Source organism: Erpetoichthys calabaricus, chromosome 5 (assembly GCF_900747795.2).
Source record: "Erpetoichthys calabaricus chromosome 5, fErpCal1.3, whole genome shotgun sequence".
Taxonomy (NCBI): Eukaryota; Metazoa; Chordata; class Cladistia; order Polypteriformes; family Polypteridae; genus Erpetoichthys; species Erpetoichthys calabaricus.
The window spans coordinates 19106893-19121507 of record NC_041398.2 but is presented as its reverse complement, the minus strand read 5'-3'; the positions used below and the strand labels follow the sequence as shown (position 1 = coordinate 19121507).

Sequence of the window (14615 nt, the reverse complement as noted above, 5' to 3'; positions counted from 1 at the left end):
ATAGTAAAACCAAACCGGATGAAACGAAAGATGACGAGATTAAGTCCAGAGATCTGTATGTTGAAAGGGAAGGGAAAACACAGTCCTACCAGTAGTTGCTGAAAGGATGAATGCAGATGGATGATTTCAGGAGCGCTCCTTTTCTAGTGGGAAAGCCAACGAATCCAAACCCAGTCCTCAGTACACAGGTAGACAGTCGCTCCAGACCCCAACAAACGAATACACTCCAGGACACAATGATTAAATATGGCTGAATCAACAACAGGCAGTCCCGACAGATAAATGCAACACACCACGTTCAACAACAAAACAACCTCTTTTCCTTTTGGCCACCTGCCCTCCTTTTAACCTCATTTGACCACCTTTGACCCCAACAGCCCCTGCATGGACTGCTGGGAGATGCAGTTCTTACTGCTTACAGCACTGCTACAGTCTACAACCGTGAACACCGTCCAGTCTTCCACCGGCCGCATTACTGTTGAAAGAAGGACGTATCGTAATGTTATTACGTAATTAATGTCTGAGTGGTGGGCTATGCAGTAGGATAAGATTAGTTGTATTGAAAATTGGTAGAACAATTCTGACATGTCAAATTTAACAGGCAACAAGAAAGGTAATGTAGTACATCTTCAGGGGATAACATTAGACACCAAAGGAGATCTTGATATGCAATTCGCATTAAAACTTTTATAATTTGCGGTTAGAATAGCTTTTGCTCTGACAATTAACAAATCACAGGGACAAGCATTGGAAAAAAAATCGGTTTATTCATAGAGAGAAAGAAACGATATTCACTCACGGGCAGTTACATGTTGCGTTGTCACAATGAAAGTCCAAACACGGAATCAAAATTCAATGTCATCTTGAAGAAAAGTTAATTCCAAATATTGTTTATACTTATGTTTTACAGTAAAAGTGTAAGTTTAAAAAGTATTTGCATGTTAATTTCAAAGCCAAACAGAATGAAAACGTATAACACAACTAATACCTCGAACGCAATTTATTACGTTTTACTATTTTTACTATAGTTAATTACTCACTGTAATGTAAAATAGTTAGTTCTATTATGCATATGTAACAATTCCCATGAAAATAACAATCTGTTTAAATTGTATATCCGCTTCCCCACACGCGAGCGGCAGAACTGCATAGAGGCAAGTGTGTAGCGACCGCACGGGGGTTGGCGAGCGAAGAGAGCAGGCAGCAGAGCCCCCTAGTTTATCATAATAGTAAGAAAGTAGTAACATTAGGGTTAGATTGATTACACAATGGAGTCGGCCACCTGAAGTTACACATCAAGATCATAATAGTCAGGACTCCTCAGGACCTCCTTATTTCCAGGGTAAAGTCTTTAGTGTCCAAGAAGCTCACATAAAACTGAAAATTGTATATTATATTTAGAACAACAATCAGGTTTTCCCTCCAGTTTGGATTTTTGTATGTTTAAACAAACTGGCATATCTTTTACCACAATCGGAGCAGCAATGTGGCATCTCTCTGTCTTGGGCTTAATTTTTCCACATTTTCTTGGTGCACTTACTATCAGAATAGGAGTGAACCTCACTCTTTAGTCAGGATAGTCTAATTGCAATGATTAATTTCTCAGTCTCATAAGTTTGCCACGAAGGCTCACTGTAGGACCTTCATTGTTCCTAATAAGGCTTCTCCTTGCAGTTCATAAGGAGTTATTGTAACTGGTAGTATGTCAAGATGGGCATGAAAGTTTCTCTTTATTAGCCCCGTTGACCCTGGAAAAGGCACTATTTCTGTTTTTATGTCACACATTTGGCATTTCTCAGACAGCATTTCTTGGTATTTTGCTATTGTTTCTTTTTCTCCTCTCCAGAGTGGGTTCTTGCGTGCCTCTGAAGATTGCTTAGTAGTGAGAATCGTTTGCCACATTCAGAACAACAATGAGGTTTCTCTCCAGTGTGGGTTCTTGTGTGCCTCTGTAGATTGCTTGTTATTGAGAATCGTTTGCCACATTCAGAACAGCAATAAGGTTTCTCTCCAGTGTGTGTTCTTGTATGCCTCTGAAGATGACTTGGGTGTGAGAATCGTTTGCCACATTCAGAACAGACAAATGGTTTCTCTCCAGTATGCATTAGAGTGTGATACCGAAGAGAACTTTTATCAGAGAATTTTTTGCCACATTGAGAACAGCAAAAAGGTTTTTCTCCATTATGGATTCTACTGTGGCTATTAAAATGGCTTACTTTTGAGAATCGTTTACCACATTCAGAACAGCTATATAGTTGCATTCCAGCATGAATTTGTGTATGCAGTCGAAAACTGCTGCCGTCAGAGAATCGCTTGCCACAGTCTGAACAGCAATAAGGTTTTTCTCCAGTGTGGATTTTTGTGTGCCTCTGAAGATGGCCAAGTTGTGAGAAATGTTTTCCACATTCAGAACAGCAATATGACTTTTCCCCAGTGTGAATCACTGTGTGACGCTGAAGAGAGCTACTGAAAGCAAATCGTTTCCCACATTCAGAACAAGAAAATGGCTTCTCTCCAGTGTGGATTCTTTCATGCCTCTGTAGATTACTTGGTACTAAGAATCGTTTGCCACATTCAGAACAACAATGGGGCTTCCATCCAGTGTGGATTCTTTTGTGTCTCTGAAGATAGCTTAGCAATGAGAATTGTTTACCACATTCAGAACAACAATAGGGCTTCTCTCCATTTTGAATGAGGTGTTCACACACTTGATGGTCAGTGCCGATAGCTCCTTCCCTTCTTTGTTGGACAACAGGAGGAGAACAACTCTGCAAAGAGGCTGCTGTCAAATTTTCTGATCCTATTGTTGATTTCGTCATCTTCTGCTTGTCTAATTTATGGCGCAGTCTGCACAGAAGAGACAGCTGAGCAAATGAAGGCAAAGAGGAACTACCATTCTCTTGGAAATCTGTAATAACACAAACAGAGAAGTCACATGGGTTTTAAATAATTACATTATTGTAAAGAGACAGGCAGAACGCTAGCTAGTAAAGCTGGCTTCACTGAGGTTCAGTTCCTGCTCTTCGTATGGAATTGGCATGTTCTCTTGCTGGATGTTCTCCATATTCCTCCTATATCTCACAGAGGTATCTGCTGTGTTAAACACTGTCTGCTGTGACTGAGAGTATATGTGTGTGCCAGGGAGCCCTGCAGTGGACTGGTATCTATTCTCAGGTATATATCAGCCTCACTTCAAAAGCTGTCAGATAACTCAGATGATGAAGATGGATGGCTGGAAACCAACAAGTGTAGCTGATCAAGTGAGTCAGTCATGAGGATTCGGTCAAACTCAAGTTCAAACCCCTCCCTATCCCATGGTGACTGTTGACTGCTCGCTCATTATTTTCACTGCTTTTGCTAATCATCAATCACCAACTGGTGTGGCTGTGTGTGCCAGTGTGCCCTGCAGGGGGCTGGCATTCATTCTTGATGTCTGACTCATGTACAAAGCTGTCCACACCTCCAGGTTAAGAAAGTGGACGAATGGGATCTGATAATTGAAGCTGATGAAGACAGGGTGTCGTAAGGATTCAGCCAAACTCTGGTTCAAGCCCCTCCATATCCAGTGGTCACTTTTGACTAGTCACTCATTATTTCCAATGCTTTTGCTAATCATTAATCACCATCTGATGCCCACACCTCCAGGTTAAGAAAATAATGAATAAGATCTAATAATTGATGCTGATGAGGGTGAGGGTATCATGAGGTGTCCTTTAGTATCACTACTGCCTCTTCACTCTTTGTTATCTTCACTGCTCTTACTAATCCTAGTTTTTTCAGTCCTCCTAATCTGCCAAAGGTGCAACACCTTCAATGATGGACTAGGGGCCCTTAAGCTTTGTCTTATTCCACTATAATTGGCGACATTCACCTCCATCATAAAACATGGTGGATTAACAGAGAGGGGCTGTGTGGGCAGCAGACCTACGGCAATTGGACTGTGGGACGTCAACTTGGTTTTTCTTTTGGTGTGTTCAATGATGATGAAATGCTTTAAGAACCTAATTTGCATTTATGGAAAACTAACATAGGTGCCAAAGTTAGCATTAGGGGAGCACAATGGTGCATTGGTTAGCACAACTACAGTCAAAGTAAAAAGTATGTGAACCCCTAGGAATTCTCTCCATTTATGTCTAATTCCCATATAAAACATGGACATATCTTCATGTCAGTCACCATAATGAACAAATACAGTCTCCTATAACTAAAGATATACAGATTTTCAGAGAATTTTTGACCATATTAATTAAATCATTTCAAACTGTGAAACTGAAGGTTGGAAATAGTAAGTGAACCCGAAGCTAATGACTTCTTAAAAGCTCATTGCAGTCCGAATTTAGCACACGTGGTGTCCATTTAATGAGACGAGTTCAGAGGTGTGGTGGCCTCGAATGAATTTGATTGATCACAAACACTATAAAGTTTGAGTTGGAGTTTTTGACAAGAAGCATATCCAGATGGGAATCACACCTCACACTAAAAAGCTGTTTGAAGAGCTACGATGGAGAATTGTTCATCTACAGAAGGTTGGAAAGGGTTACAAAGTCATCTCAAAGATTTGAGATCTTCATCAGTCTACTGTTAGGCAAGTTGTCTATAAATGGAGACACTTTGGTTGCTCTGCCTAGAAGTGGGTGCCCTGCCAAAATGAACCCAAGAGCACAACGCAAAGTCAGCAATGAGGCAAAGAAGAACCCCAGAGTGACAGCAAAAGACTTGAAGAAGTCATTAGAACTGGCTAACATCTCTGTTCATGAGTCAACTATACGCAAAACATGGAACAAGAAAGGAGTCCATGGCAGGACACCAAGAAGGAGGCCACTGCTGTTAAAAAAGAACATTGCTGAATGCCTGAAGTTTGCTGAAAGAGCACTTGGACACTCCACAACGGTACTGGGAAAATGTTTTGTGGAGTGATGAAACCAAAATTGAACTATTTGGGAGGAACAAGCAGAACTTCATTTGGCGTAAAAAAGGGCACTGCATATCAACATGAAAACATCATCCCTTCAGTAAAGTATGGTGGAGGGATCATCAGGATTTGGGCCTGCTTTGCTGCATCAGAGCCTGGACAGCTTGCCATCATTGAGGGGAAAATGAATTCACAAGTTTATCAACAAATTCTCCAGGATAATGTGAGGGTGTCTGTCCATCAACTTAAGCTCAGAAGAGGCTGGGTGATGCAACAGGACAAGGACCCCAAACATCGCAGCAAATCCACAGCACAATGGCTTCAGAAGAACGAGTGGCCCAGTCAGAGCCCAGACCTCAATCCTATTGAATGACTTGGAGAGAGAGAGCCACACACAGAAGACAACCAAAGAATATGGAAGAGTTCAGGCAGTTCTACAGGGGAGAATGGGCTCCAATTCCCCCCCTCGCACGATGTGCAGGTCTGATCTGCAGCAACAGGAAGCGCCTGCCAAAGGAAGGTCAACCAGTTATTAAATCCCAAAGTTCACTTACTTCTTCCACTACCACTGTGAACGTTGAATGCGTTTGTAAAATAAAGACATGAAAGAGTAGAATTTGTTGTATGTCATTGGCTTCAGCTCATTGTGTAGATCAGGACCTGTGACTTAGATGAAGATCACATCACTGTGTGTGACCAGTTCATGCAGTAAACCAGAAAACTCCAAAGGGTTCACATACTTTTTACTTTGACTGTTCTTCATGGTTCCAGTGTTCTACAGTCAATCAGCCACTAGTTGTCCGTGCCCACATTGCAGTTCTTGTCTCGCATCTCCCCAATATGTGAAGGTTAGATGAACAGGTGACTCTAAATTGGCCCTGTGTGGGTGAATCTGCCAGAAGGTGGACTGGCAACCACAGAGGGCTGCTGTCTGCCTTGTGTCCAGTGCTGTCTGGATAGGCTCTGGCCTTCTGCATGGATTAGATTAAACGTAAACTGAATTATGGATCAATCTCCACACGTTCTGTAGGTTTATAATCAGCATTTGGAAAAGACCGGGACCTGAACAACATGTCTATTTTATGTGGATTTACAAGTTTAGGAAACAACTTTCAAAGCATTAGTCTATTTGGGTCTATGTATGAGAAGGTGAATTTTTGGACATAATCATGCAAAAATAAATTCATGAAAAGAGTGAAAAGTGGCACAATTAATAGCACTTGAACATTACTGACGTCTATTGATTTTTATGAACATTGTATACACAGTGCATCCAGAAAGTATTCACAGCGCATCACTTTTTCCACATTTTGTTATGTTACAGCCTTATTCCACAATGGATTAAATTCATTTTTTTCCTCAGAATTCTACACACAACACCCCATAATGACAACGTGAAAAAAGTTTACTTGAGGTTTTTGCAGATTTATTAAAAATACAAAAACTGAGAAATCCCATGTCCATAAGTATTCACAGCCTTTGCTCAATACTTTGTCGATGCCCCTTTGGCAGCAATTCCAGCCTCAAGTCTTGTTGAATATGATGCCACAAGCTTGGCACACCTATCCTTGGCCAGTGTCGCCCATTCCTCTTTGCAGCACCTCTCAAGCTCCATCAGGTTGGATGGGAAGCGTCGGTGCACAGCCATTTTAAGATCTCTCCAGAGATGTTCAATCAGATTCAAGTCTGGGCTCTGGCTGGGCCACTCAAGGACATTCACAGAGTTGTCCTGAAGCCACTCCTTTGATATCTTGGCTGTGTGCTTAGGGTCGTTGTCCTGCTGAAAGATGAACCGTCGCCCCAGTCTGAGGTCAAGAGCGCTCTGGAGCAGGTTTTCATCCAGGATGTCTCTGTACATTGCTGCAGTCATCTTTCCCTTTATCCTGACTAGTCTCCCAGTCCCTGCCGCTGAAAAACATCCCCACAGCATGATGCTGCCACCACCATGCTTCACTGTAGGGATGGTATTTGCCTGGTGATGAGCGGTGCCTGGTTTCCTCCAAACGTGATGCCTGGCATTCACACCAAAGAGTTCAATCTTTGTCTCATCAGACCAGAGAATTTTCTTTCTCATGGTCTGAGAGTCCTTCAGGTGCCTTTTGACAAACTCCAGGTGGGCTGCCATGTGCCTTTTACTAAGGAGTGGCTTCCGTCTGGCCACTCTACCATACAGGCCTGATTGGTGGATTGCTGCAGAGATGGTTGTCCTTCTGGAAGGTTCTCCTCTCTCCACAGAGGACCTCTGGAGCTCTGACAGAGTGACCATCGGGTTCTTGGTCACCTCCCTGACTAAGGCCCTTCTCCCCCGATCGCCCAGTTTAGATGGCCAGCCAGCTCTAGGAAGAGTCCTGGTGGTTTCAAACTTCTTCCACTTACGGATGATGGAGGCCACTGTGCTCATTGGGACCTTCAAAGCAGCAGAACTTTTTCTGTAACCTTCCCCAGATTTGTGCCTCGAGACAATCCTGTCTCGGAGGTCTACAGACAATTCCATTGACTTCAAGCTTGGTTTGTGCTCTGACATGAACTGTCAACTGTTGGACCTTATATAGACAGGTGTGTGCCTTTCCAAATCATGTCCAGTCAACTGAATTTACCAAAGGTGGACTCCAATGAAGCTGCAGAAACATCTCAAGGATTATCAGGGGAAACAGGATGGTCCTGAGCTCAATTTTGAGCTTCATTGCAAAGGCTGTGAATACTTATGTACATGTGCTTTCTTCATTTTTTTATTTTTAATAAATTTGCAAAAACCTCAAGTAAACTTTTTTCACGTTGTCATTATGGGGTGTTGTGTGTAGAATTCTGAGGAAAAAAAACGAATTTAATCCATTTTGGAATAAGGCTGTAACATAACAAAATGTGGAAAAAGTGATGCGCTGTGAATACTTTCCGGATGTACTGTAGATACAAAATACAAATAATACAACACACACACACATATCTGGGGGAAGTAAGTTTTGTACGTGTCAATGTTTTTCTTTCTGTAAATTTTTTTCCAGTCAGGCAATTCACATAAAATTCTCACCAGACATTGGAATTAACTCAAGAAATCCTCAAATATGCAGAATTCACAAAATTAAAAGGCCATAAATAAGGGTGTGTGTAACTAAGTGGAATGACTCAAGGAAAAAGGTAATGAAGGGCAAGGAATTAGCGAAAATATTTAAGAAGACAAAGTTATTCCACCTGCTCTCTGTCCAAATTGATACCATCCGAGTTACTTCATATTGACGGGCGATTAAAAGGTGTCCCACGAGAAACATCTCATGATGGGTAAAAGCAAAGAGCTCACCCAAGACCTCCATAACCTGATTGTCACAAACCATCTCAGTGGAACGGATTACGGGAGTATTTCAAAACTTGTGAATTTACCAGTAAGCACCACCATCTGTAACCTGAAGGAACTTCACTCGACCATCAACCGGCCACAAACAGGAGCTCCTTGGAACATTTCTGAGCAGGGAGTCAGAAGAGTAGCCCAAGAGCCAAGGACCACTCAGGTACATCAAAAGGCAGTGCACTCCACCAACATGGCCTCTATGCACTCATCCCAACAGGACTCCATTACTGAGGAGAAGGCACATTGGCGCTCGTTTAAAAAGTTTGCCACACAACATTTGGCCAAGCCTATGAAAGACTGGGAGACCAAAGTTGAACTTTTTGGCTGTCACACCATGTTGGGAGGAGAAATGGCACTGTACATCACCTGAAAAACACTAAACCAACAGTGAAGTTTGAAGGAGGAAGCATCACGGTGTGGGGCGGTTTCTTATCTCATGGTACTGGCCGACTTCATGTCATTGAAGGAACAACGAATGGGGGGGCAAGTACCGAGAGATTCTTGAAATGAATCTGCTGCCATCCACCAGGATGATGAAGATGAGACCTTCCAGCAGGACAACATGCAGCAAAGGAAACTCTCAACTGGATCCACAGAAAGAAAATCAAGTTGTTAGAATGGCCCGGTCAATTACCAGACTTCAATCCAATTGAACATTTGTGGAAGGAACTAAAAGATCGGGGTTCACAAGAGGGGCCCCCCCCAAGAGAATCTTCAAGATTTAAAGACAATCCCTTCAGAAGAAGGCATCAAAGTCACACCTGAGCACTGCAGGCCATTGGTTTCTTCATATAGGACAGCGTTTCTCAACCTTTAAGTATTTGCAACCCGAGTCTTCATAACAGTTTTAATCGCACCCCCCTAGCGGTTTTTTGAAACCCTAATAAAATTTATTCCTATATTTGTTGCTTCCGCTACACCGCTACAAGTTTAAAATTTCCCTACGAATAGCGAAATTACGTCACATATGGCAACATTCGCACCCCCTTTCTTGTAAGGGGGGCGCGCTCCACAGTTTGAGAACCGCTGGTATAGGAAGCGTCTTGAAGTTGTCGTTACAATCAAAGGCTTCTCCACCAAGTACTCAATTAGCACGTTCAACACATTTTCTTTGTATCATTCCACTTTACTATACATACCTTTATTTATGCCATTTATTGTTGTCAGTTCTTTATATTTGTGGATTTCTTTAGTTAATACTAATGTCAGGCGAGAATTTCACGTCAACAGTATTCAATATACAGCATCTCACAAAAGTCAGTACACCCCTCACATTTTTGTATAAATATTTAATTCTATCTTTTCATGGGACAACACTGAAGATGTGACACTTTGCTCCAATATCCAGTAGTCCGTGTACAGCTTGTATCACAGTGGAAATTTGCCGTCCCCTCAAAATAACTCAACACACAGCCATTAATGTCTAACAACAAAAGTGAGTGCAGCCCAAAGTGAAAAATGTCCAAAGTGTGCCCAGTTAGCCATTTTTCCTCCCCGGTGTCATGTGACTCGGTGGTGTTACAAGGTCTCAGGTGTGTTACATTTGCTGTTATCGCTCTCACACTCTCTCATACTGGTCACTGGAAGTTCAACATGGCACCTCATAGCAAAGAACTCTCTGAGGATCTGAAAACAAGAATTGTTGCTCTTCATAAAGATGGCCGAGGCGATAAGAAGATTGGCAACACCCTGAAACTGAGCTGCAGCCAAGACCATACAACAGTTTATTAGGACAGGTTCCACTCAGGACAGGCCTCGCCATGGTTGACCAAAGAAGTCGAGTGCCCGTGCTCAGCGTCATATCCAGAGGTGGTCTTTTGAAAACAGACATATGAGTGCTGTCAGCATTGCTGACCACACACGGCATCACATTGGTCTACAAGGCTGTCATCCCAGAAGGAAGCCTCTTCTAAAGATGATGCACAAGACAGAAAAGTAGACTAAGGACATGGATTACTGGAACTGATGAGACCAAGATAAACTTTTTTGGTTCAGATGGTGTCAAGTGTGTGTGTGGCGGCAACCAGGTGAGGAATACAAAGACAAGTGTGTCTTACCTACAGTCCAGCATGGTGGTGGGAGTGTCCTGGTTTGGGGACGCATGAGTGCACTGGGGAGCTACAATTCATTGAGGGCACCATGAATGCCAACATTACCTGTGACATACTAAAGCAGAGCATGATCCCCTCCCTGGGCAGAAGGGCAGTATTCCAACATGATAACGACCCCAAACACACCTCCAAGACCACCACTGCCTTGATAAAGAAACAGAGTAAAGGTGCTGGACTGGCCAAGCATGTCTCCAGACCTAAACCCTATTGAGCATCTGTGGGGTTGGGGGGGTGGTGTGGGGGTTTGGGTGGCATCCTTGAGCGGAAGGTGGACGAGCACAAGGTCTCTAACATCCACCAGCTCCGTGATGTCGTCATGGAGGAGTGGAAGAGGATTCCAGTGGCAACCTGTGACGCTCATGTGAACTCCATGCACAAGAGAGTTACGGAAAATAATGGTGGCCACACAAAATATGGACACTTTGGGCACAATTTGGACATTTTTCACTTAGGGGTGTACTCACTTTTGTTGACATTAGTGGCTGTGTGTCGAGTTATTTTGAGGGGACAGTAAATTTACACTGTGATACAAGCTGTACACGGACTACTGTACATTGGATCAAAGTGTCATATCTTCAGTGTTGTCCATGAAAAAATAGAATAAAATATTTACAAAAATGTGAGGGGTGTACTCACTTTTGTGCGATACTGTACCATATACATCTCTACCTCTATATATATATATCTATATATATCTCTCTATCTATATCTCTCTATCTATCTATATACTGTATATATCTCTATCTATATCTCTCTCTCTCTATATATATATATATATATATATATATATATATATATATATATATATATCTATATATCTATATATCTATATATCTCTCTCTATATATCTCTCTCTATATATATATATATATATATATATATATATCTATATATCTCTATCTATCTATAGAGATATAGAGATATATAGATATATATATATATATATCTATATATCTATAATAATAAAAGGCAAAGCCCTCACTGACTGACTCACTCACTCACTCACTGACTGACTGACTCACTCATCATAAATTCTCCAACTTCCCGTGTAGGTGGAAGGCTGAAATTTGGCAGGCTCATTCCTTACAGCTTACTTACAAAAGTTAGGCAGGTTTCATTTCGAAATTCAAAGCGTAATGGTCATAACTGGAACATATTTTTTGTCCATACACTGTAATGGAGGAGGCGGAGTCACGTATCGCGTCATCACGCCTCCTACGTAATCACGTGAACTAAAAACAAGGAAGAGATTTACAGCACGAGTCACATGCGGGAACGAAGGTAAATGACGTTAATTTTTGAGTGTCTTTTAATACTGTGTAAGCATACATATTAACACATGTGCAATTAAACGTGTGCATTTACGGGGTGATTTCTCAGGCTTAAAAGCTCACCTTTTATCAAACGCGGGAACAAAGGTAACTGACGTTGTTCACTGTCTTTTAATACTGTGTAACCATACATATTAACACATGTGCAATTAAACGTGTGCATTTACGGGGTGATTTCTCAGGCTTAAAAGCTCACCTTTTATCAAACGCGGGAACAAAGGTAACTGACGTTGTTCACTGTCTTTTAATACTGTGTAACCATACATATTAACACATGTGCAATTAAACGTGTGCATTTACAGGGTGATTTCTCAGACTTAAAAGCTCGCCTTTTACTAAAAAGGTAAATGCAAAACTATTTTCAATCAGTTTATTGAAACGCTCCCGTTAAGGATTGCAATAATATATTCGCGAGATAAAAGAACGAAGTAGGGGAAATGGAGGAAGAGCCGCGAACAGCTAAGAGCAAAAAATTAATTAAACAATTGAGAACGGAGCGAGTTAAGCATACAAGCATGTTCATAAGGGAAAGAAAGCACGGTGTAAAACGTAAGTTTAAATTAAGTTTATAGAAACGCTCCCGCTGCGGATTGCAATAACATATTCGCGAGATAAAAGTTTAATGAGAACACACGAGGTATAAACGAACCACACGCCGTGGCGCAACGTTAGGGGCAACAGTTTCAACCATTCTATGATCTGCTTCTCGCAACTGAAAGACGGCACATGGCGGATGTTAGCCGACTTGCTGACTGCAACGTTAGGGGCTTCAACTATGGCGCTGACGCCACATCTCAGTGCCAACACTTTGCAGACTGTACTTAAAAGACACGCCCTCCTCACTGGACAGTTAAAAACACCAATCAAACTAACGATGACATCAAGTATTACCCAATCAAAAGTAGGAAAGGAGGCATCTTCATAAAATGCGTGTGGGATGATTTGCATGAGACGCTGCTTTAAAAAAAAATGATAAAAAAAAAACGGGATAAATCCCATCCAGTATTGATTCAAAACGGGACGCGCAATTTCATTCTCAAACGCGGCACGATTCCGTATTTTAAAGGACGGGTGGCAACCCTACAGTGCCAGGTAACCACCCATACAATCAGATTGTGATTCAGACTAGGAATGCAATGAATGTAATTACCCCGATCTACATACAAGGTGAAAGTCTTGCAACATTCAAACATGATGGTTTGGGATAAGTACACCATACAACATAAAAGAGCTTATGAAGCCTTGAACCGAAAAAAGCAAGATCTCACAGATCGTAAAAAAAAAAATAGGAGGTAATGTCGTTTTACTCGCTGTAGATTTTAGTCAAACATTACCAGTTATTCCACGAGGGAGACCAGCAGATGAACTCAACGCGTGTTTAAAATCCATGCTTCTCCCACGCTCGGTTATATGTCGCGTGTTCTCGGGTAGGTGCACCAAAAAATGTATACATTTAAGCATGTAATGGCCAAACAAAAAATGAGGTATACCCGAAGGCACTGCAGTAGTACTTCATGTGACTTTACTTCTTAAATGTTAATGTTTTACTGTTTAATAATTTATATATATATATATATATATATATATATATATATGAAAATATAAAATATGTGTGTATATATATATATATATATATATATATATATATATATATATAATATATGTGTATGTGTATATATATATATATATATATAATATATGTGTATAAATATATATATATATATATATATATATATATATATATACACACACATACACATATATTATATATATATATATATATATATATATATATATATAATATATGTGTATGTGTGTGTGTGTATATATATATATATATATATATATATATATATAATGTGTATGTGTATAATATATGTGTATGTGTATAATATATGTGTATGTGTATATATTATATATATATATATATATGACAGCAACACTCATAACAATGACAACACAATTACATTGACAATCATGTTACGTTATTTTTAAAATGTTTCCTTTTTTTTTTTCATAACCTCTTTAACACACTACTTCTCCGCTGCGAAGCGCGGGTATTTTGCTAGTCTATACTAATAAAAGGCAAAGCCCTCACTGACTGACTGACTCACTCATCACTAATTCTCCAACTTCCCGTGTAGGAAGAAGGCTGAAATTTGGCAGGCTCATTCCTTACAGCTTACTTACAAAAGTTAGGCAGGTTTCATTTCGAAATTCTACGCGTAATGGTCATAACTGGAACCTGTTTTTTGTCCATATACTCTAATGGAGGAGGCGGAGTCACATATCGCGTCATCATGCCTCTTACGTAATCAAGTGAACTAAAAACAAGGAAGAGATTTACAGCACGAGTCAAACGCGGGAACGAAGGTAAATGACGTTAATTTTTGAGTGTCTTTTAATACTGTGTAAGGATACATATTAACACGTGCAATTAAACGTGTAATTTACAGGGTGATTTCTCAGGCTTAAAAGCTCGCCTTTTATTGAAAAGGTAAATGCTAACTGTTTTCATTCTGAAGGGCACAAACCACGTTGGATTTTGTAATGATAGTTGATTAGTAAGGTCTATTAAGGGATACTTACAGAATGATTAGTAATGCCTGTGAATGCCGATGCAAGTAGGAGAATGGGCGTGAACTAAAGAACGAATAGTAACTTGTACAGTAAATGTCTCTAAAGTCTGTCTATTAAAAAGTTATTATATCTTTCAATCCTGTGTATTGATTAAACTACGAACCTAACAAGATCACTACATGGTGTCAGAAGTGGCGGATTGGAAGAGGAATCTGAAGAAGAGGTTCAGCTTTTGAATGAGTCGCGTGTCTGTGAGTAACCCGAAAAAGTGGTCAGAAAGCGCTAAGACGTTCTAGCAAAAGAGAGAAAAAAATATGTTAGGATTACAGCCCCCACCA

At 40.7% G+C, this 14615-nt stretch overlaps 1 protein-coding gene across 1 annotated transcript in view; it reads right to left on the bottom strand.

Annotated features, from left to right (window-relative positions):
- Positions 1-804: 804 nt before the first annotated feature.
- LOC127527750 (gastrula zinc finger protein XlCGF28.1-like) overlaps positions 805-14615 on the bottom strand; it is a 36274-nt gene continuing 22463 nt past the window's right edge. Inside the window, exon 4 of the mRNA XM_051927551.1 lies at positions 805-2908. Within this exon, the coding sequence (XP_051783511.1) occupies positions 1821-2908 (1088 nt within the window). The 3' untranslated portion in view covers positions 805-1820. The remainder of the gene's footprint in view (positions 2909-14615) is intronic.